The following is a 20,437-nucleotide window of genomic DNA, read 5'->3' as shown; positions in this document are numbered from 1 at the left end:
AAGCTCCCAGTGAGACTTAAACTATATTAAAATGTAATTGAGACGTATTTTTAAAAAAATAAATAAAAATGCAACATAAATAATGTAAACTTATAGTTTTCTAAGTCAATATGCTGCCCCACTTTCTATTTGAGTTTAAGTCCATTGGTGTAAAGAAACCTTTATTGGGAGTGTTATAGAAAAATGTAGATGACCTCAAGAAGTGAACCTTACACCACCTCTTGGGAAGCACATTGAGAACTCTCTCACAAATTCCAAACCATTTTTATCTTCCCTCACTAGAATAAGTCCCTGAAAGCTTTCTTTACTTGCTTGTATTTGTATTCTCAGTGCTTAACACAATGACTGGCACATAGCAAGACCCTACTCAATGCTTTATATGTTTTTCAAGGAGTAAATGCCACCTTTCTACAAATCTTTCCTCAACTACTCCAGACAACAAAGATTCTTCATCTCACCTTTCTCTCACCTTCTCCAGCTCTGCCTGCTCCAGGCCCTTTAGCATTTTCAGCACATTTTCTATGCCACGTACTATAAAACTAAACTATACATCGTCTTATATCTTCTATTTTAAGTTTTGTTTTTACAAACAAATAACAAAACTCCTTAGGATGCTGACTTTACCTTCCCTTAAAATTCTCATAAGCCTGAAGACTTTGCTAGACTCATAGCAGGCACTCAGTAAGACAATGATTGGTTACAGGCAAGCCATCCCTTCCCTAGTGTTCAAAGCTCCGTTTCCATGGACTTAGAGATTCCTTGAAAGCCTTGCACCTTTAAAGTCTCAGGTCACCTGCTAGGTCACATCTCCTGTTACACAAATTCCTAGAATAAACCCTTGGGGAGAGTGGTGTGTGTGTGTGTGTGTGTGTGTGATTAGTACTACCTGGGTCCTAAACCTTTATGCTCACATTATTCATTAGAGTTCTTCCTTCTTAGAGTGATTATAAGTCATGCTTTTCACAGTAGGAGCCTGGAGGCTGGGCTGCTGTGAGGAGCTGAGCAAACTCCCCCTCCTCAGCATGGGATGCTCTCAGCACTACTTTAATCCTATCTCAGGACTATATAGACCTATTTAAAATCAAACATAAAAGGGTAAAAGAATGTCACCAGAGAAGAGACCAGAATCTATTTACTGAGAGAAGGGAGTCACTGGGAAAGTCTTAGACTCAATCTTAAACAATTATCACTCTTATCAACCTTCCTGAGCTGTTCCAACACTTAAAACCACTCAGGGCCTGAGGATAATTGGAAATAAGTCCCTGGACACCACTAGATAAAAAGAGTAATGTTGGATAACACATATGCAAAAATTAAACTCCCATCAGTCCAAGATTAAAAAACAACAACAAAAAAACAACCCAGCTGTGTGGTCACCAAAGAAGTTCTATAATTAATCCTTATCCAAGGGACCCATTCTGTTCCCAAAACATTTTGACTCTGTGACTATGGACTTAATCTCTCAATGCCCCTAAAACAATTCTCTGAAAGTTACAGATGGGTTACTAATCTGCATTGAATGAAAGGAGTTTCCACACTGGGAGTTCCCATTCCAAAGCAATCACAAGTCAGACCAATAAACTTCCACTTTCTGAATCATAAGCAGACTTCTCAATAGGAATAGCAAGAACATAGTTTTTCCTTAAATATGATTTGTTAAATGGGGAATGAAAGGATTGTTAGTTCCATTTTACAGGTGAGCAAAATGAGCCTCAGAGACATTAAGTGATTGTCCGTGTAAACGAAAGTCACACCTCTCTCTTTAAAACAAAAAACAAAAAACTCTCCTATGTTGCTTCTAAACAAGATAAATCTAAATATGAAACAATTTGCTCTTCTCTTTACCTTTTAAGTCTACTGAGGCTGGCAGCCTACAGGGTAGGAAGATGCAGTTGAGGAGGACAAGGAAGAGAGTAAGTGAAGTAGGTTCCAAGTCTGCTCACCTTTAGGTCCAGATACTCCAGGTCTTTCTTCAGCTGAAGGTAGGTGTCATCAGCCTTCAAGGGAGCACAGAGAGAAAAAAATATCAGTTATTCACCAAAGATTTTCTTACATCCTTTATTAAGCAGCAGCAGCAACAGGAGCAGCAGCAACAGCAACAGGTCAAGGCTTCGTGGATGACTCGGCCACATTGCACATGTTAACAAAGAAATGAGAGAAATCCATCACAACAGAAGCAGCACGTCTCTCCGGCAGCAAAGCACTAGAGACATGATCCAATGGGAGATGTCCATGAGAAAAGGGGGGGACTGCCACATATCACTTATGCATTTTCAGTCACAGAGGGATGTGAAGCCAATATCCAAAAGGAGCTCTCCCAATACTCTCTAGCTGTCAATTATCCTGGGACAAAACTGAAGAGCTATCTCAGAGAAGAAAAGTGTCCACCTGGCTGATCATTCTGATAAACGTTAGCAGTGAACTTGAAACATAAGTGGATAACATGGTGAACTTGGATTCAGCAAACTTGGGCTTCAGATCCCTCTTCTGACGCTTACTAGCAATGGAAACACAGGCAAGTCACTTGACTTGACATCTATGAGCCTCAGTTTCCCCTTCTGTAAAAGGGGGGCAAATAATAGCACAATGATGATTGTGAGGCTTGAATGAGATAATATCTGTTAAAGTACTCTGCAAACTTTAAAGCTATGGAAGCCACTTTCTATGTACATAACTTGAACATCAAAAGTCCATGACCTAAAGGTATCTAAACTGAAGGCTGATCTGTCTCACCTTCCTCTCCTTCCATCTAAGCCCACTCTCTATAGACAAATAGAATTCTCCCTGTCTCCCTCTCTTTCACAACTCCTCTGGTGGCAGCAGTGCCATTGGGACCCTCACTCCCTAGAGAAACTAGATGTCTTGAGAGACAGGATAGTGGATTCTGGGTTACCTTGCTTTCATTATCCTAGATTAATTACAGGTCTTAATCTGGACCCTACCCCTATCCATCCCCATCTTCAGTCCAGTTCAGTCACTGGTCTCTGGATCTCAATTCAAACCCAGAGAACCCTGGGCTTTTTTCAGGCATACAGGTTTGCAACCTATGATTCTTCACTCTTATACATTCCCCATATCCAATGTGTTACCAAGTTTTAATCATTCAACTTTCTCTATATTTCTCCTATCTATCCCCTTTTCTCCATTTACACTATAAACAACTTAGTCTGGAATCTCTGCACCTCTCTCCTGAGCTATTGTAATACTCCTAATTAATCTCCCTATATCCAGTCCTTCACTTTCCCAGCACATCTTTCAGACACTTGCCAAACTGATATTCCTATAGCACAAGTCTGAAGCTGTTACTTCCTTTACTGAATTTCAGTGGCTTCCCACTTCTTCTAGGATAAAGCCTGACAGATCACACATTACTTCCTCTGGAACACTCCAGGCAAACCAGAGTATCCACTATTCCTAGTACTAAACATTGCATCTATTACTACCTTGGTATTGATGCACAGGCTTTCTCTCCTCATCACTACTTTCTGGACCCCTATTTGTCTTTAGGGTTCAGCTCAAGCAACTCCCTCCAACTTTTTACTGATTCCCCCAGTTCTTATCCCCAAACCCAAATAAGAACGAATACAAATATCTATAAACATCTATGGAGACAGACCTAGATTAAAAATCGCACTTCTAACTTATGTGACTTGGACAAATCATTTAGCCTCAATTACACAAACCTTAGTTTTCTCTCCTGTAAAATGAAGGCACTGGACTAGTCTTTGTGGTCCACAATCCTAGAGCCTTCTATTTGTTATTCTATGATTATGTATTCCTCCAAGGAGCCTGTAAGCTCTTAATAGTGGAGACTCCCTCTCTTTCAGTCTATCTTCCTATTCTCTTTCTCCCACTCCACCCCCTAAGTAGGTGGCTAGATAGATTTCACTTTTATATCTGTATCCTTATTTGATCCATAATTAGACCCATAACAAATGTTAGAAACATCTAGGTGCCCCAGTGGATATAGCACTGAAACTACTGTCAGAAATACCTAAATTCAAATTCATCCTGGGCAAGTCACTTAACCTCTGCCTTGGTTTCCTCATCTGCAAAATGGGAATAATGATAGGATACTTCCTAGGATTGGTATGGAAATCAAATGAGGTAATATTTGTAAAGAGCTTTGAAAACCTTAAAAATGTTATATAAATACTATATTCATATTCACAAACTTTCGGGATGAGGCACAATAGAAAATAACCTACTCAATGGTTTGGGCCTATTCTTGTCTGAAGAGCAAGAGGGTGGGCTAGCTGCCTCCAAAGATCCTTGCCTAGGCTCAGGCTTCTAGAATAATCATTCCTCCAAAGCTTCAAGAAGTCCCTTGTACAATACCCATTCTGCTGCTCAGCACGGAGCCTGGGCATTGTGTCAATAGCTAGACCCAGGAAATCTGCCCCCGCCAGACTTATCTGCTAGAGCCTAAATAAAACCCAGTGGCATCTGCAAAAGTCAGCCTCACTCACTGATAGAATTATCAGGAACAGGAAGAACTGTCATCCTCTGAATTGAAGAAAAGGTACTTTGATTTCTGATAACTGGTGAAAACAGTCATCTCCCAGCAGCCACAGCAAGGGCGGGTGAGGACGTGAGAGAACTTAATAGAAATCTCAGCCTCTACATTCTTTGCAGCCAGACACAGAGAACGGTTGAGCAGAGAACAACTAAGGAGGAACCCTTGGGCGCACAGAACTACATTAGCTGTCCTTGTGATAAATAAAACCTTCCAAACACACAGGAGGACCTGGGGGAAAGCTAAGGAGCTGTTTGGGGCCACAGATCAAGGACTTGAAAGAAGAGAGGAGATAATGCTAAGATGGCTTTAGGAGGCCCCCATGTCCCCATCGCAGGGAACAAGAGGGACACACTCAGTGGCTAATGAATCTTTGTCCTATTCAGAGTTTCAGACACTAAGCAGCATAGTCCAGGCTCCCTCGGATGCTTTTTCTGTCCCTACCCCTTGGCATCAGCTTTATACCTAGCTATTGTTTTCTTCTAGAAACAGGATTTTCCACTGATCAGCTGAAAGGCTGACCTTTTGGTAAGGCTTAGCTCCACAAAAAAAGACATAGCAGCAGGAGAAAAGGGTGCTACTCTTTGGCTACTCTTTATTATTTTTTTAAATTTATTTATTTTTTATTATAGCTTTTTATTTACAAGATCTATGCATGGGTAATTTTACAGCATTGACAATTGCCAATTTTGGCTACTCTTTAAAAAAAAAAAAACAACACTCAAATTTAGCCCATATTTAAAAATTTACATCCATCATCCTAAATCATGTTTTACTTCTTATTTCCCCAAAACATTTGGTTCTTATCATGAGGAAAGGAAGGATGGAACAGTTAAATGGATTCTATCCTTATCGCATTATACTGTGCCTTAAAATCCTATACAGATAGGAGGGTGGGGAGATCCATCAGGAGACCAAGAGCTCTCATTTTTTTACTGTGCAACCCTATGCAAATGACTTCTTCCCTTCTCTGGTGCCTGGATATCTTAGCAGACAAATGGCAGGACCAGACCCTTGCTACCTCAACCTTTCTAGAAGTCTATGTATGGTTCTGTGAGATAACTTCTCATCTTGATCACATGGACACAACATGGGCTTTGAAGCCAAAAGAGCTTGAGTTCAGACTCTTCCATTACCTATGAGACTTTGCTCCCTGTACATGCTTTCTCCTTTATAAAATGAGGGGGTTGGGGTATATTTAAATGGCCCCTGAAGTCTTTCCAGGGCCTATGACCTTTAGAGTTGGGAAATACTTTAAAGAGCAACTAGTTCAATCAAAGAATTTAGAGAATGACAACAGCCTCTTACAACTGATTCCTTTCCTGCCTGGGCACAGGCTGATGAGATATGTGCTAGAAAGCCACTTGAGGTGCCTCTATGAGCAATTCAAGCCATGGGAGGGGACACAGGCTACCCCTTACCAGCCGAGCGGAGGGACTATTAGTCTGTGTGGCACCAGTGCCTCCTAATCTTCTCAGCTGGGCTTTCTCCAAAGGCCCTGGGGCACTGGTGGCAACAGCAGCCCTCAGGGACTCAACGATGTCCCTACATTGCCAAGGCTCCAGGATGCTAGCCATTCCATTCAACTAGAAGCAGCACCCAGCTCCCCCAACCCTGCATGCAGCCCCCTTCCCCTGTGGCTGGATTTGTGCCAGAACCACTGGGAAGCCAGGCAATAACGAGAATAGCTAGCGCTTTATGACACTAAAAGGAGATGGAGGAAAGGACAGTGAGTGAGTGGACAAGCCAGAAAGCAAAGCAGATCTGGAGGCTGCCAAAAGAGAGCATGGGCTGCAAGCATGGCGTTTCCCAGCTCCCGGGTGCATCCCCACAAGATAATGCACGGAGTATGTGGGGCCCATCAGCAGCTGACCTGGTAGGTGGGAATTGTTGGCTCATGTTGTAGTAATTGGGCGATTGTGTAATTTCGCACACTAGCCAACTTAGCCTGATGTCTCCTTAATCGAATGAGAAGTAATGTTAACTCTTCAGGCTGCAGGTATGTAGACACATTGTAAAGAGGAAATTAGCCATCTGCATGCAGTGAGAATCACCGTAATCACGCTCTCCACCGCGGGTGCCAGAGAATCACAGCACTGGACGCCACTAAGCAGTTATTCCATTAATTCTACCTTTTAGCCCAGATGAGTGCAAGAGCAGATAAAGAGGCTGCCTGAAGCCCAATGTGAGGGTCAAAACCATCAGATAATGCACATGACCAGAGAGTCCACATTAATGGCAACTTGTAAGAGTTAGAGCCACAGAAAGATAAACATGTGGCCACAAAATATCACAAGCTTTTAAGAAACTGCCTGGGAGAGAATTCAATATAATTTTGCAATTCTCCCTCCTCTCCACCCACCAACAACATCACTTCCCACCGACACACCCACTCCCCAAACAGCTTGGCCCCACTCATGGCTACTCACCGACTTTCCATGTAAACTGGGAGCACTAACTGTGTGTGTCATATACCCCATGGAGGGCATGGAGCGTCTGTCCACATGGGAGGAGTTCTGCAGAAGGAAAGATCGGGGAATCACACATAGAGCAATCCCAGCCATAGGAAAAATGTAATGTTACTCTCTGGGCAAGGGCAAAACGAGGCAGCATGAGATTAAGCGTTAAGGGAGACAGGGATTCCCAAGAGGAAAAGCTCACTGCTGGAAGGAACCATTCAGTCCTACCTCCTCATTTTACAATGAAGAAAGTAAGGGTCAGAGATAATTAAAGACTTTTCCAGAGTCATCCAGATTGTCAAAATCATAGGGATGATTTGAACCCAACACTTTCTAGCTTATCTCCTACCCTTGGAAAATCAATTTCTCCTCTCTGGAACTCAGTTTTCTTCATCTAGAAAATGTAGATAATCATGATAGTAGTAGACATATCACAGGTCTGCTGTGATGAGAAAATGGAATAGTAGATTGGAAGGACAAGAGAGCTACACAAGCCTATGATAGGATCATGGTTAATGTTAATCATAAGCCTCTACAAAAAGTTGCTATTTTTATCTATCTCTGCGACAGTTCAAACAACGTTAGATAACAGCAGGATAGTCACTTGTCCCAGGATCAATTGTAGTGGAACTTCACCAAAGATGAATGAGATAAGTACAGAAACAACAATGATGTTCACACAGAAGAGCTGTGCTGACCTTCTCCAAAAATGGCTCCCTAAGGACAGAGGTTCTGGAGGCGCTACCAGGGAAATGCAAGCACGAGAAGGGCTTAGAGAGAAGGAAAGATCTCAACATAGGCCTGGAGGTAAACGGCTCTTCCAGGGTCTGCAGACCAGCTTGGCTCAGTATAAAAATAGATTTTCTGCAGGGGCATGAAAAATTCAACCAGGGACTTAGTTTAGTGAGTCCTGGAAGGGCTGCAATCTACACTGGTGAAGGGAGTAACTCAATCGATAAATGGTAACTCAACTGATAAATGGTAGATCCTTGAAGTATGTTGTTAATATTACTACTAATAATAGCTTGCCATTATATGGCATTTTAAGACGTCCAAAATGCTTTACTCAGATTATCTCTTTTGGGAGTCCCAGCAGCCCTGGAAGATAGATGCTATTCATCATAATTTTAGAGAAAAGGAAACTCCACTGCATTACGTGATGACCACGCCAATAAGTATCTGATGCAGAATCTTTAGAACTTCAGATCCCAAGTCAAATGCCTCCATCCCACTGCCTGCTTCTTCTAAGAATTTCCCTCAAACCTTCTATTGATTATCTTCAACTACCTTATCTATAGCTGTTTGCATGCTGTCTCCCCAGTTGGACTCTCTGAGAGCAGGGGCTGCCTTTTGCCTTTATTTTTATCTCTAAAGTTTAGCACCCAGTAAGCACCTAATAAGTACTTGTTGATTAATTGAATGGCTGACTGAAATCACATGTGATTTTATTTCATCCTCAAAACAAGCTCATGAAATAGGAAAAAAAAACATCATAAAATCAACAAGCATTCATTAAAAGCTACTATGTGTCAGGCAGTGTGCTAGACACTAGCGATATAAAGCCAAAAACAGTCCTTGCCCTCAAGACGCTTACATTCTACGAGAGGAGACAATCTATACATTATATCTACACAAAAAAAGTATAAATGAAACAATTACAAATTATCCCCATTTATAGATAATGAAAGTGGGGCTTGAAGAAGTTATTAATTTATTCAAGGCTAAGTAACCACAATAGTATGGTGTAGACCAGGGGTTCTCAAACTATGGCCTGGCCCATTGAGGATGTTTATGCCGCCGGCTGGGTTATGGCAAATGGGCTGAGGGGCGGAGACAGAGGGTGAGCTTTTGTTTTTAACTATAGTTCACAGTCTGAGGGGCAGTGAACTGGCCCCCCTATTTAAAAAGTTTGAGGACCACTGGTGTAGACACTATTTTTTCAGTGTCCACAATCCATAAGAGAAATATATACATTAAATAAATAATATACATTAAAAGGGAGAGAATATTGAATGGGGGGCTGTAGGTTGTTTAGAGATTTCCCTGCTCTCACCTTAAGAGTGTGGTGGCCCCGGACCTTCCTGGGGGATCCCCCTAGGGAAATGTCCACACTTCTCCTCTGTTCCAGTGGTTTTACGGTGACCCGCTCAGCTGGCGTGTGGGGTCTCCGTGTTGGAAAGAGCCGGGGCGGGCCTAGGGGAGGGATGTCTGATGGAGAGGGTGGCACGGAGATCGATCGAGGCACCTCCAGCATGCTCTTGCTCCGGCCTTGGTCAGTAAACTCTGGGGAGCCTGCATAGATGGGGGCCGTAGGGTTCCCATGTTTGAACTGCTGCCTCTGTTGCCATTCATATAGTTGCCATACAGTGCCATCCCGATGCGCCCGGCGCTCCTCATTGGACATCTTTAGGTGGCTGGCTCGGTCCTGGGCATATTTGTAATCACTAGGTAAGTTGCGGAGTGGAGGTGGGGAACTGCCCGAGGAATGGCGGGTGTTCTTGGGCAAGGTCTGGTAGTTCTCTGAGAAAGACAGGGATTGGCCAGGACCCTGCTGGAGGAATCGTATCTGGTCTGAGACAAGGCTGAAGAGAAGAGAGAAGGGGCTTGTCAGTCAACTTTATCACAGCTGTCAATCAGCAGGCTTGGAGGAAAACAGAGAGAAATAACCAAACAAAGGCATGTCCACCAGTGTTGTTTCATCCTTATACAGTCTTGCAGGTTAAGAATCCAGTCCTGCAGATCAAAATTTTAGCAATGATTAAAATCCTAAACCTATGGTCACTTCTTTAGCCTTTAGAAGCTACTCTAAAACCTGTCTCTCCAATTTGATAAAATAAACATTTATTAAACACCTACTATGAGTAAAATTTCTCTCTCCAATTCTATAAAATACACATTTATTAAACACCTGCTATGGGCCAAATCTCTCTCTCCAATCATAAAATAAACATTTGCTAAGCACCTACTATAGACAAAGCACCAATAAAAGATAGTAAATTTTTGTGTGTATGTGTACACATACATACAGATCTACACACAAGTATGTTACAAGGTAAAATGTAATATGAAAGAAGGAGAAAAAGAATAATTATCCTCAATAAAAAGGTTTGAGAAAGGAGAGATCATTTTAATGGGTGGGGAAGGAGGAATCAAGAGATAACCTCATGAAATCAGGAGAGACTGGAAATGGGCCTTCAAGACCGAGAAGGATTTTTGGAAGGCCAAGAAGAGAAGGGAACATGACTGAGAAATGGAGTGGTCCCGATGGGAGAAGAAGAGGACAGGATGATCTCATGGAGGCATAAGGAGTCCTCACTAGATAAAAAGAAGCCATGTGAAATAAGGATGATGTCATCTTGTTATTCCAAAATCTCTTACAGGCATTCTCCTCCTGGTGCCAGTTTTACATCTTCACCTCCCTGTTGAATCTTTTAGTTAGACAGCCTCCCCTCAATGTGAGATGGTGGATAAATCAAAACATAAAGTGATGAATTATTCTTATTATTTCTTTTGAATTCATATACTCCTTTCCACTCCTACTGCCACTATCCTAATTCAAGTCCTAATCATCTCTCATTTGAACTATTATAATAGTCTCCAAATTGGTCTCCCTATTCCTAGTCTCTCCTTTCTAATCTAGACCACTAGAGTAATCTTCCTCAATTATGGCTTCATTGACATCACTCTTCTGCTCAAAATCCTTAAGTGGCTCCCAGTGACATAAAGAATGGGGAGTGGAGTGGAAAGTCTAACCTGGAACTCTAAACTCTCTGAGACCTGGCCTATATAATTTTCTTTTCTCTCTTCCTCTTAAATGTGCGATCTCCTTTATCCAAACCTATCACCTCACTGTTTTGTGTATGCTCTTTCCATCTCGCCCTATCAAAATTTTTATTCTTCAAGAAATTCCAGATACTCTTCAAGACCTAGGTGAAACACATTTTCTAAAGAGCCTCTTTTGATAGTCTTATCTCTGCCCTAGTACTTAGCACCTGCAACATAAGTGAAAATTTTCTTGAATCACCTAGCCTCCCAGTTCAAACTTTTAAACTCTCATAACCGCCATCTTTATTCCACCTCAGCTGTATAGAAGAATGATCATAGACCTGATCCAGCCATTGCCTATAGTCAATCTATCTCCATGAATAAGAATCCCGGAATTCCTCTTTGACCACAACCTGCTACCTTGCAATTTCTCCCTCTGCCTCATTCTTCCTAAAAATCTCTTCTTTGTTCTCATTAGGATCACCAGTTTTCTATTTTTCTCTATTCTCCCAGTCCATCATTGTTGTGTTTCTTCCCACTTCCATCACTTCACAAGTCTGATTTCATATTGACCAGTTCAAGTATTACACTACTGGCTACCCTCAAGTCCCTTGCCCCAATTCACTTTTGGCATCTTTCACCTTATCAAACCCCAACCCTTGGTTTTCCCTACCATCTGCCTTCTCTATTCCTACTCCAAAGCTAGAGAAAGTCCCACAACCAGGATGACTGAATTCACAATAAATTTGTGACCAATCTCAAGTGGACTCTCACTGGTCCATGCCAATCCTTTTTATCTTTCCTTAATTGATTCTTTCTTTTTCCTTTTCCTTCTCCTGGCTAATCCTTCTACTTGTGTTTCTCCTGTAATCCCTTATCTCTTCTAAGAGTTTCCCTCTTGATTTTTCCTATTCTATCTCTCTTTATCTACTACTTCTTTCCCACTACCCACAAACATCCCACATCTTTTCAAAACCACGGCCATTTCTTAAAGCTATCTGCCTATATCTCTTTTCCCTTTCATAGTCAAACAAAGTAAGAGTTATCTACACTGATTTTCTCAGTTCCTATATTCATTTCAAACTCTTGAAATCTGACATATCCTGCATCACTTAAATGAAATGCAGAATCTCCCCCCACCCCTCCACCCACCCAGTCCATATCCTTCCTAACTTGTCTGCAACTTTAATATCTACCCCCCTATCTAGACACCCTTTCCTCCATAGGCTTTCGCTACAATTATCCCTTTTTGCTCGTTTTCCTACCTATCTGACCGATTCCTTTTCAGGTTTCCTGTAGTGGACTATCACTTCTTCTTACCTGCCCACTCTATATAATAATCATATCTATATAGTCAACTTCTAAATCTATACATCTATTCCCAATTTCTCTTGAATTTCAGTAACATATTATCTCTTGGACACATCTACCTACATGTTCTACAAATTCAAGATATCTAAAAATTGAACTCATATTTCTTCCCTAAGTCATCCCTTCTCCAAATTCCCCTCTGTCTTTTGATAGCCCCTCCATCCTTCCAATTACCCAGATTTGAAACCTTAGCTTCATCCTGGATTCTTCCTTTTTTCTCATCCCTCATAACTAATCAGTGGCAGCTCTCTTTCCACATTATCTCTTTTTCCTGCCATCCTCTTGGACATCATTTTAGTTCAAGTCTTCATTACCTCTCTCCCATATTTTTATAAGAGACTCCTAAATGGTCTTCCTGCTTCTAATTTCCATTTTTACTTGCTCAACCCAAATTAATAGTCCTCAGGAAGGGGGAGCTAGGTGGTGCAGTGGATAGAGCACCAGCCTTGAAATCAGCAGGACCTGAGTTCAAATCTGACCTCAGACACTTAAAACTTCCTGGCTGTGTGGTCCTGGGCAACTCACTTAACCCCAATTGCCTGAAAAAAAAAAATTAGTTCTCATGGATAGGTCTAACCACAGCACTCCTTAGCTCAACAATTTAGGCAGATTATAGTTCAACAAAAGGAAGAATTTTCTGGCAATCAACAGTAGAATTAACCATATTACAAACTAGTGAACTGCTGTTCAAGGGCAGATGACTACTCATTGCAGATGAGATTCAGTTTGGGATGGATGACCTCCAAGATTCCTTCCAAATTTAAGGTTATTTGAGTTAATAAATGCAATGATGAATGGAAGTAAAAAAATCACTGTAAACAAATCTAGAGAATAGTCAATGAAAGAGAAAAGAGCAAAGAAAGAAAAAGTCAATGAAAAACTTTTCAGAACCTTAAAACTTATCTATAAGGCAAGGTTACAGGACATCCAAGATGCCAAATTCTTTATCAGGCAAGCTCAAAAATAGTATCTATCCTACTGATTCTTAGTGCTGATACAGCCTCAAACCTAAGGCTTATACCATAATGCTTAGAATTGAAGCAATTAAAAAAAGATTGTGGATAGGATCACCTATTCCCTTACTCACCAATAAATGAGGCTCACAGGCTCCGAGAGGAAGAGAGGGTGAGAATCTAGCTAACCTAACTGATAAGACATGAGGGCTGACAGCATGCTAGAGGGCTCAGGATGAAACATGCTGCCTAACTCTCGATAATCTCACTGCACTGTGAGTTCTTTGCGATCAGGGTATTCCAGAAGAAAGTGATGAACCAGTACAGAAAACTTAAGAAGAAATTTGTCTCCCCAATATTTGGCAGAGTGATTGGCACATAGTAGGTACTTAATAAATGCTAGTTGATTGGCAGAGAGAGGATGGACTCAAGGTGCGGACTGAGTTATATTTTATTTGCACATCATCGATGCTTATTTTGCTTGAATGTTTATTTATTGCTTTCTTTTCTTTTTATTGGGGAGGGAGATTTTTGCTAACTGAACAAAAAATTAAATGTAAAAATAAAAAAAGATATGGAGGTTGAGAGGTAGCAAGATGGCAAAGAGGTAGAACACTGGACTTGACATTGTTAAGATCTTGAGTTCAAATTTTATCTTAGATATTTAGCAGCTATGTGACCCTAGACAAGTCACCCTCTCTCAAACTTGATTTTGTTATCTGTAAAATAGGATAATAATAGCCTCTACATTCAATCAGTCAATCCCAGGATTACTGTGAGGTTCCAATTTTGTCAAGAGTTCAGCAAACCTTAGAGTACTTTATAAGCATTAACCAGGGGGACTTGTCTTTTCTGCTGAGCTCAGCTTCTTACCACTAGATGGTGTGCTATGCTGTTTAACAAAGAGTGGAATTTCATTCCCCCCAAATAACACTATGGAAGGCACCTTTCCGGCAGGTGGTTGGTGGGTGGATGAAGGGAAGCAGGGCTGGAGCTCCTTAACACCAGCCCCCAAAAGATGCCAAAATGACCTGCCCACTACTGGTATGTTTCCCACACAGAGAAATTTGTTAACCCAGACTTTTGTTAATCGTCATTCTTTCAGCCCCTGGAGACAACTGGGAAGTGTGGGAAGTATGTCTGATGCCTTCCCACTTTCCTATTCAGAAAAAACTAGGCTGAGTCGGTGTGAGTTTCTTTTATCCCCCAGACACTTCTTCCTCTGGCTTTTCTCTAGAGAATTTTCCCCATGAGTTCAGAGCACGAGTTATAGGGGCACGAGCCCTGGTGCCAGAGATGAGAGGAGCCATCGTGGCAGTGAAGGAAACCAATGGGAGAAGTACATACAGATAATTCTAAATGGACCAGGCAGGTGTGGCCAAGGCGAGGAAGGGCCTCTGTCGTTTGTCCTCCGGCCAAAGCATCTCTTGCTTTATCAGCAGCAGCTCTGATCATTAAGGTAGGCAGGTAGCAACAAGGGAGGAAGGGGCTGGACACAAATGAATACCCACTTTTTTCTAAGCTGTAAGAGAAGCCTGGATGCTCATGATGAATTAAAACTGGTTCTGCGGCCCAGCAGGCCTTTGGCAAGATGTGGACACTAAAACTCTCGGGTTCTCTATGTGAGGGGGAGGGCAAGGGTTTCATCCACCTGGCCCTGGTCTCAGCTCCTGAATCTGCTTCATGGAGAATCAGAGCTGGGCTGCAGGGGCTCAGTCTGCTGAACCACCTGGGGCAAGTTTCTAGGAAATCAATTCCTCTTTGTTCCAACAAATTCCCCCCATGTGTCAGGCTGTGTACTAACAGAAGCTGATTGAGAAAGCCCCAGAAGGGAGTCCTTCATGAGGTGGGAGGTTAAACTAGCTGACCTCTGGGGTTCCTCTGGTTCTGAAATTCTATGAGGATAAACACACGATAAAGAAAATACTGAACAAAGTGGTAAGACAAGTCAACAGAATGGCACTAGTCAGAACAGGATCTGGGAAAGTCAAACCATCCTCTCTTTAGCAGCTAAATATAGGAAGTAAAATCTGACAAGGGCCTCAGAGATCAGTTGGCTCAACCACCCCTTATTCTAGATGGGAAAACTGATGTTCAAAGGGCTAATAGACTTGTGCAAGGTCACACAGCTAATAAATATCAATGCCAGGATCTGATCTAAGCCTTCCATCTTCTCTCTAGCTCTCCCTCCTCCAAGCTGCTGTCAGTCCCCAAATCAGTCCATAAGCAGGAATCCCTTTTCCCCTTAAGACACTAGACAGACTCAAGTCTTTTCAACTTCAATAAGAAATACGACTTGAGAGAAGAACAAGTCAGCAGCCCAGCGGCCCCTGGCAGCAATATAAAGGAAAAAAAAAAAAAGAAGAAGGAAAAAACATCTATTTTGGAAAAAACAAAAACACAAACAATCTGATAGCGTTCCTCCTTCTTGCATCTATTTCCCAACAACTCAGGCATCCTAAGTGAGTTTTGTACCCAGACTATAACTTACCCGCCCCTGGCACCTGCAGTCTCTGAGATAAACTCCTGGCCCACTGGCTGAGACCACCAACGGGCACTCATACATGACCCTCCAGTATGCTCCCTTTACCAAGGAGCTCCACCATCTCCAATGAGCAGAAGCAGAGGAGACGGGGCTTGTGAACATGGAAATTCAAGGATTCCTATTTAGAACGTTATTCATTTCCAATACCAGCACACCAGCCTCCGCACCCCCGGGGGGCTCGTGGGCTGCTGTGTGAATGAACAATGGCCACATTTTCTGCTTTTTCTTTCTTCACTTGTTTTTGGAAGTCCGTTTGACAAAAAACAAAAGCAGAAATGAAACCAAAAGCTGTGCAATTACAATGCTCGAGCTTGGCCCCCAAAAGGACAGTAGAAAACACCCCCCATCTCCCTCCTTTGCAGGCTGTGACATAGAGTGAGACTCTGCATAGCTGGACTCCTTTTATTCCTTTTTTTTTCTTTGTTACAAGAGATGGTTCCATGGGGAGTGTTTAGAGGTGAAATATATTTGGAAATGATGATGCAAAGGATATCAATAATATTTAAGACGTCCGTTTGATTGGAAAGACCTGACCTAATCAGGCATTTTTATTTCTTTTAAATACATTTTTATTGATATATTTTGTTTTTTCATTGCTGAAATTTCCCCTACTTTTCTGCCTACTTTTCACTCCAGGAGAGCCATCCCATATAACAAAGAATCAGAAATTCTCAAAGCTAGGATCTGGAAACTTAAAACAAAAATTGGGGGGGGGGGCTAACTTTTATGTTAAAATAATGGGTTTTCTTTGTAATCTCATGCATTTTTATCTTACACATTTAAAAACATTATTCTGACAATAGGTTTCACCAGACTTCCCAAGGGAGACATCCATGTCAATCAAAAAGGTTAAGAACTCCCAGCTTTAATTGCCTGGGAGAAAGGTGTCATCCATTCACAGTTCAAACATAGACGGACCTGTAACCTCTCAACTTTGGGGATGGAAAGAGAGACAAGGTGACCCAGAATTCCTCGAATTTGGAAATACCTTCTAATTAAATACAAGCGTCGGAGGGGACATTTCCAAAATCTCAAGTGTTATACGGTTCTCTGAATTAATTAAAAAGAGGCTGAGTGAAGGGATGAAGGTTTAATGTCAATACGGAAGAGACATTTCCTTCTTTCCATGCTGATAATGAAAAAAGGGACAGTATTTACTTTAAGGGCTTCCAATATTTCCTGGATATCCCAAGGCAGTGCCTTGGGATGGCAGGATGAACGAGACATTTGCAGCCCTCCAGGCTTACAGTGAGAGGCTGCTGGCTGGGGAATCAGCCTCCGAGCTGGGTTTGTTGGCCGGGGGTTGGGGTGGGGAGACCATGGCTCAAAGCCCTGGTCTTTTACTGACCTTTTGCCGTCTCCTTTCTGTACCTTCACCCAGTTCTCCACCTGCGCCATGTTACTCCTCCTCTGGGCATGTTTTTCGGGGTTGGTTCGGGGATGGATTACCCTCTTATACCCACCAGTACCATTCTGCTCCCCAAGCCCAGAGCCCCCACCAAAGGAACCAGGAACCATGCCGTTCCTCTCCATTGGCTGAGGCTGGGCTGACTGAGCCCTGGGACCACTGGGTAAGTCCACAAAGTCTGCCTCAGCGGCTGGGTAGGGGGACTTGGACTTCCCCCTTTCCCGCTTCCCCTCCAGAGGGTCCCTTTGGAAGCCGTAGCGTTCCTCATCGTCTTGCTCAGGCCTGTCAAAGCCAAAGGCATCATTGGGGGCTCGCTGGGAGCAGTCCCTGGTATGTCCAGGGCCCATGCGGCCACACTCTTGACAGGGGTCTGTATGGTTGGCTTGTGGGACAGCTTGCCGCTCTGTCCTCTCGGCATCCCTACAATGATAGCACAAAACGGTCTCAGTACACGTGGGGTCAGAAGGCCAGGGGTGGCCAGAACTGGGCCCAGCTCCAGAGGGTCCAGCCGTCCGAAGTCGTGGCTGAATGCCCACTGACAATACCTGCAGAGTGCCCTCATTTAAAAGCTACCCTTCCAGTTGTGGCTCAATGTCAAGCCCCTGGTGCCAGTAAATTGTTTGTATTTTACATTTCTGTTGTGCATGAACTACATGCATCCACCTGTGACAAGCAGTCCTTGTTCCCCATTTGTAAAACAGGGAGGGGAGGAGATTTTTAAAAGCTACTTCCAAAAATAGGGTCAGTGACTAGAAGTCACACAGAGACAAATTAACTTTAACTCAATTTAGCAGAGGCAGTGATGTGGTGGAAGGACGGCTAGTTTTGGAATCCAAAGACTTGGCCATTTCACACTTCTCTGACTACAGGCAATCTGCTTAAGTTTGATTTCCTCATAGACAAAATGACCCTTAAGGTCCCAACTCTAAATCTATGATTTCTACAAGTCTAAGGAATGGTTTATTGACAATCAATTATTCAACAAGCAAACCGGCTTCCTTGGAAGATGGCGAACTCCCCAAGCTTGAGACTAGGTGACATATAGAGGGGGTTCATTTTTTTCAAATGGGAGTTGGAACTCTAAGTCTATAGAGTCTATAACTCTATGAAACAATAACAGAAGTTTTAGGAAAGCCTCCTGGAAACTCCTTTTTCTCTTGAAATCACTGGCTCCGGGGGATGAATCAACTTCCAAATATTACAATCTCTTTCCATTTTTCAGGACCATTCCAGCAATGGAGATTTTTCTGATCAGAATGAAATTTCTTTCTTCCCAGTCTATTAATAGAGACAGTAAATGAATCTGCACACACATACACACATACCCCTCCTCACAGAGCAGTTAGAAAGAATATTGGTGTGGAATCAGGAGAGATCTGAATTCAGATGTCATCCCTAACACACTGTGTAACTATAGGCAAAGAACCTAACTTTTGCAAACCTCAGTTTTCTCACCTATAAAATGGGAAAGGGGGAATATGCTGCAAGGATTAAATGAGATAATGTATGCAAACCTTTAAGAGTTATATAAACATCAGGCATTAAAAGAGAAGGAGGAGGAAAGGGTGCCATGTACATGGTAGCAAAGTGGAAAGACTTGAGTCCAAACTCAGAAAGACTTCAAATCTAGCCACCCACTTCCTGGCTATGCAAGTTACTCCTATTTTCCCTCTGCTGTAAAATGGAGCTAAGGATAACTCCTATAGCCAAGGGTTGTTGTGCGGATAAAATGAGATATTTGTAAAGTACTTTGCAAACCTTAAAATTTGCATTAAATAAATGCTACCTAATAATAATAACAACAATAATAATGATAACATAGATGCTATTGAAATCCTTAGAAAGCTTATGATGAGCTCCAGGGAGAAGGGGCAGATGTTGTGTAATTTAAATCAGCTTAGCCTTGGTGGATTGTGGCAGGGAGCATTTAGAAGCAATCCCCAGCTCCTAAGAGTCAAGACCATAGATGAGATATATTCACATTTCTCAGATTTGTGTTAATAAATTGCAGGGAAAAGAAATCCAGGTCTTCTAAGCTTGGGATATACTGTGTTTTTGTTTGGTTGGTTTTTGTTTAAACTTATATGAGCCCTAAGCCAGAAGAGGTCACTTTAATCAGCCTTTAACATTTGAGGAAAAAAGCAGCTAGAGGAGAAGCCCAGTGTTGATTTATTCTTTTCCCTGGAGTTAAATAGAGCAGGCCCCTTGGGGCCAAGGAGTAACCTATCTGCCACCTTTTCTACTGTCTGGTTCTAAATTAACACTGGATGTCATGACAGCTCTGAAAATACAAATTGACAATCCATCAGCCCATCCCCCTCCAAAAAAGAAGAGGCAGCTTGTAAAATGGGCCAGATTGCCCCGGGGGTGCCAGGCAATAGGCTGAAGTGACTAGTAGCTCTGGGTGAACAACTATTTTCAGTGTCAGTTTAAGAGTTTTAGGATTCAATAAAATTGATGAAGAAGAGCTGAAAGGGCTCCTTCTTATCCCCCCACCTATTCAAGCTCCACACATCCTGTGGAGCCCAGGTCACATCTCACCTCCCCAGGAAGCTCGGGATGAGTAATCTATTTCTAGAGCACACTCCCGGCTCAACCAAATAGTTTACTCTTTATACTATATATATACACCCACATATACATACATACTATATATACTAATACTATATATATATATATATATATATATATATATACACACACATATATATATACATATATATAAAATATACTATAAACAATCGATCAATATTTATTAAGGGCTTACTATGTGCCAGACACTGTGCACAAAAGGCAGATTCTGACCTCAAGGAGCTTACGATTTAGCAGACCTCTTCAGGTATCTGAGGGGTTGTTGGGTGGAACAGAGTAGATTTTGCCCCAGAAGGCAGAAGGAGGAAGAGGAGCTGTTGAGTGATCTGGGGTAAAGATAAGGAAATACCTCCTAACAGTTAGAGCCAGGCGGCAGCTAGGATAGAGCACTGGGCTCAGAGCCAGGAAGGCTCATCTTCCTGAGTTCAAATCTGGCCTCAGACACTTATTAGCTGTGTGACTCTGAGCAAGTCATCTTAACACTGTTTGCCTCCATTTTCTTATCTTAAAATGAGCCGGCGAAGGAAATGTAACTTTGCTAAGAAAACCCCAAAATGTGGTCATGAAGAATAGGACTCAGCAGGAAAAAAAAGGGAATGGAGGCTTGGGACTCCTCAGATGTGGGAGAAGAAAGACCCCCTTAATGGAAGTCTCCAAGTCACCGCGTACTGACTCCCTATCAGGTAGGGTGAAGAAGGAAACCTTGTTTAGGGATGGGCCACACTGGCCTGCCTATGGGGTCTTGTCTAGCTCTGATGAGACCTATTTTGGCCTCTGGCTATGGGCCTAAAGTTAGTTATTTAACCATTTAATTTACCCCAAGAAATA

General features: G+C 42.3%; 1 protein-coding gene across 15 annotated transcripts in view; it reads right to left on the bottom strand.

Moving 5' to 3' along the window:
- Nucleotides 1-20,437, bottom strand: part of PLEKHA7 (pleckstrin homology domain containing A7) — a 249,007-nt gene that overhangs the window by 32,393 nt on the left and 196,177 nt on the right. For 11 of the 15 annotated variants that reach the window (XM_074275170.1, XM_074275166.1, XM_074275165.1 and 8 more), the window contains 5 exons: nt 16,958-17,437; nt 9,029-9,557; nt 6,946-7,032; nt 6,390-6,509; nt 1,944-1,997 (listed from right to left, as the gene is read on the bottom strand). In XM_074275170.1, the coding sequence (XP_074131271.1) occupies nt 1,944-1,997; nt 6,390-6,509; nt 6,946-7,032; nt 9,029-9,557; nt 16,958-17,437 (1,270 nt within the window). The remainder of the gene's footprint in view (nt 1-1,943; nt 1,998-6,389; nt 6,510-6,945; nt 7,033-9,028; nt 9,558-16,957; nt 17,438-20,437) is intronic. The other 4 variants (XM_074275168.1, XM_074275179.1, XM_074275172.1 and 1 more) reach the window with 2 other exon arrangements.

The sequence above is a fragment of the Sminthopsis crassicaudata genome, chromosome 6, assembly GCF_048593235.1.
Source record: "Sminthopsis crassicaudata isolate SCR6 chromosome 6, ASM4859323v1, whole genome shotgun sequence".
NCBI lineage: Eukaryota > Metazoa > Chordata > Mammalia > Dasyuromorphia > Dasyuridae > Sminthopsis > Sminthopsis crassicaudata.
Note: the sequence above shows the minus strand (reverse complement) of the source record. Positions and strands in the feature narration are given on the sequence as shown.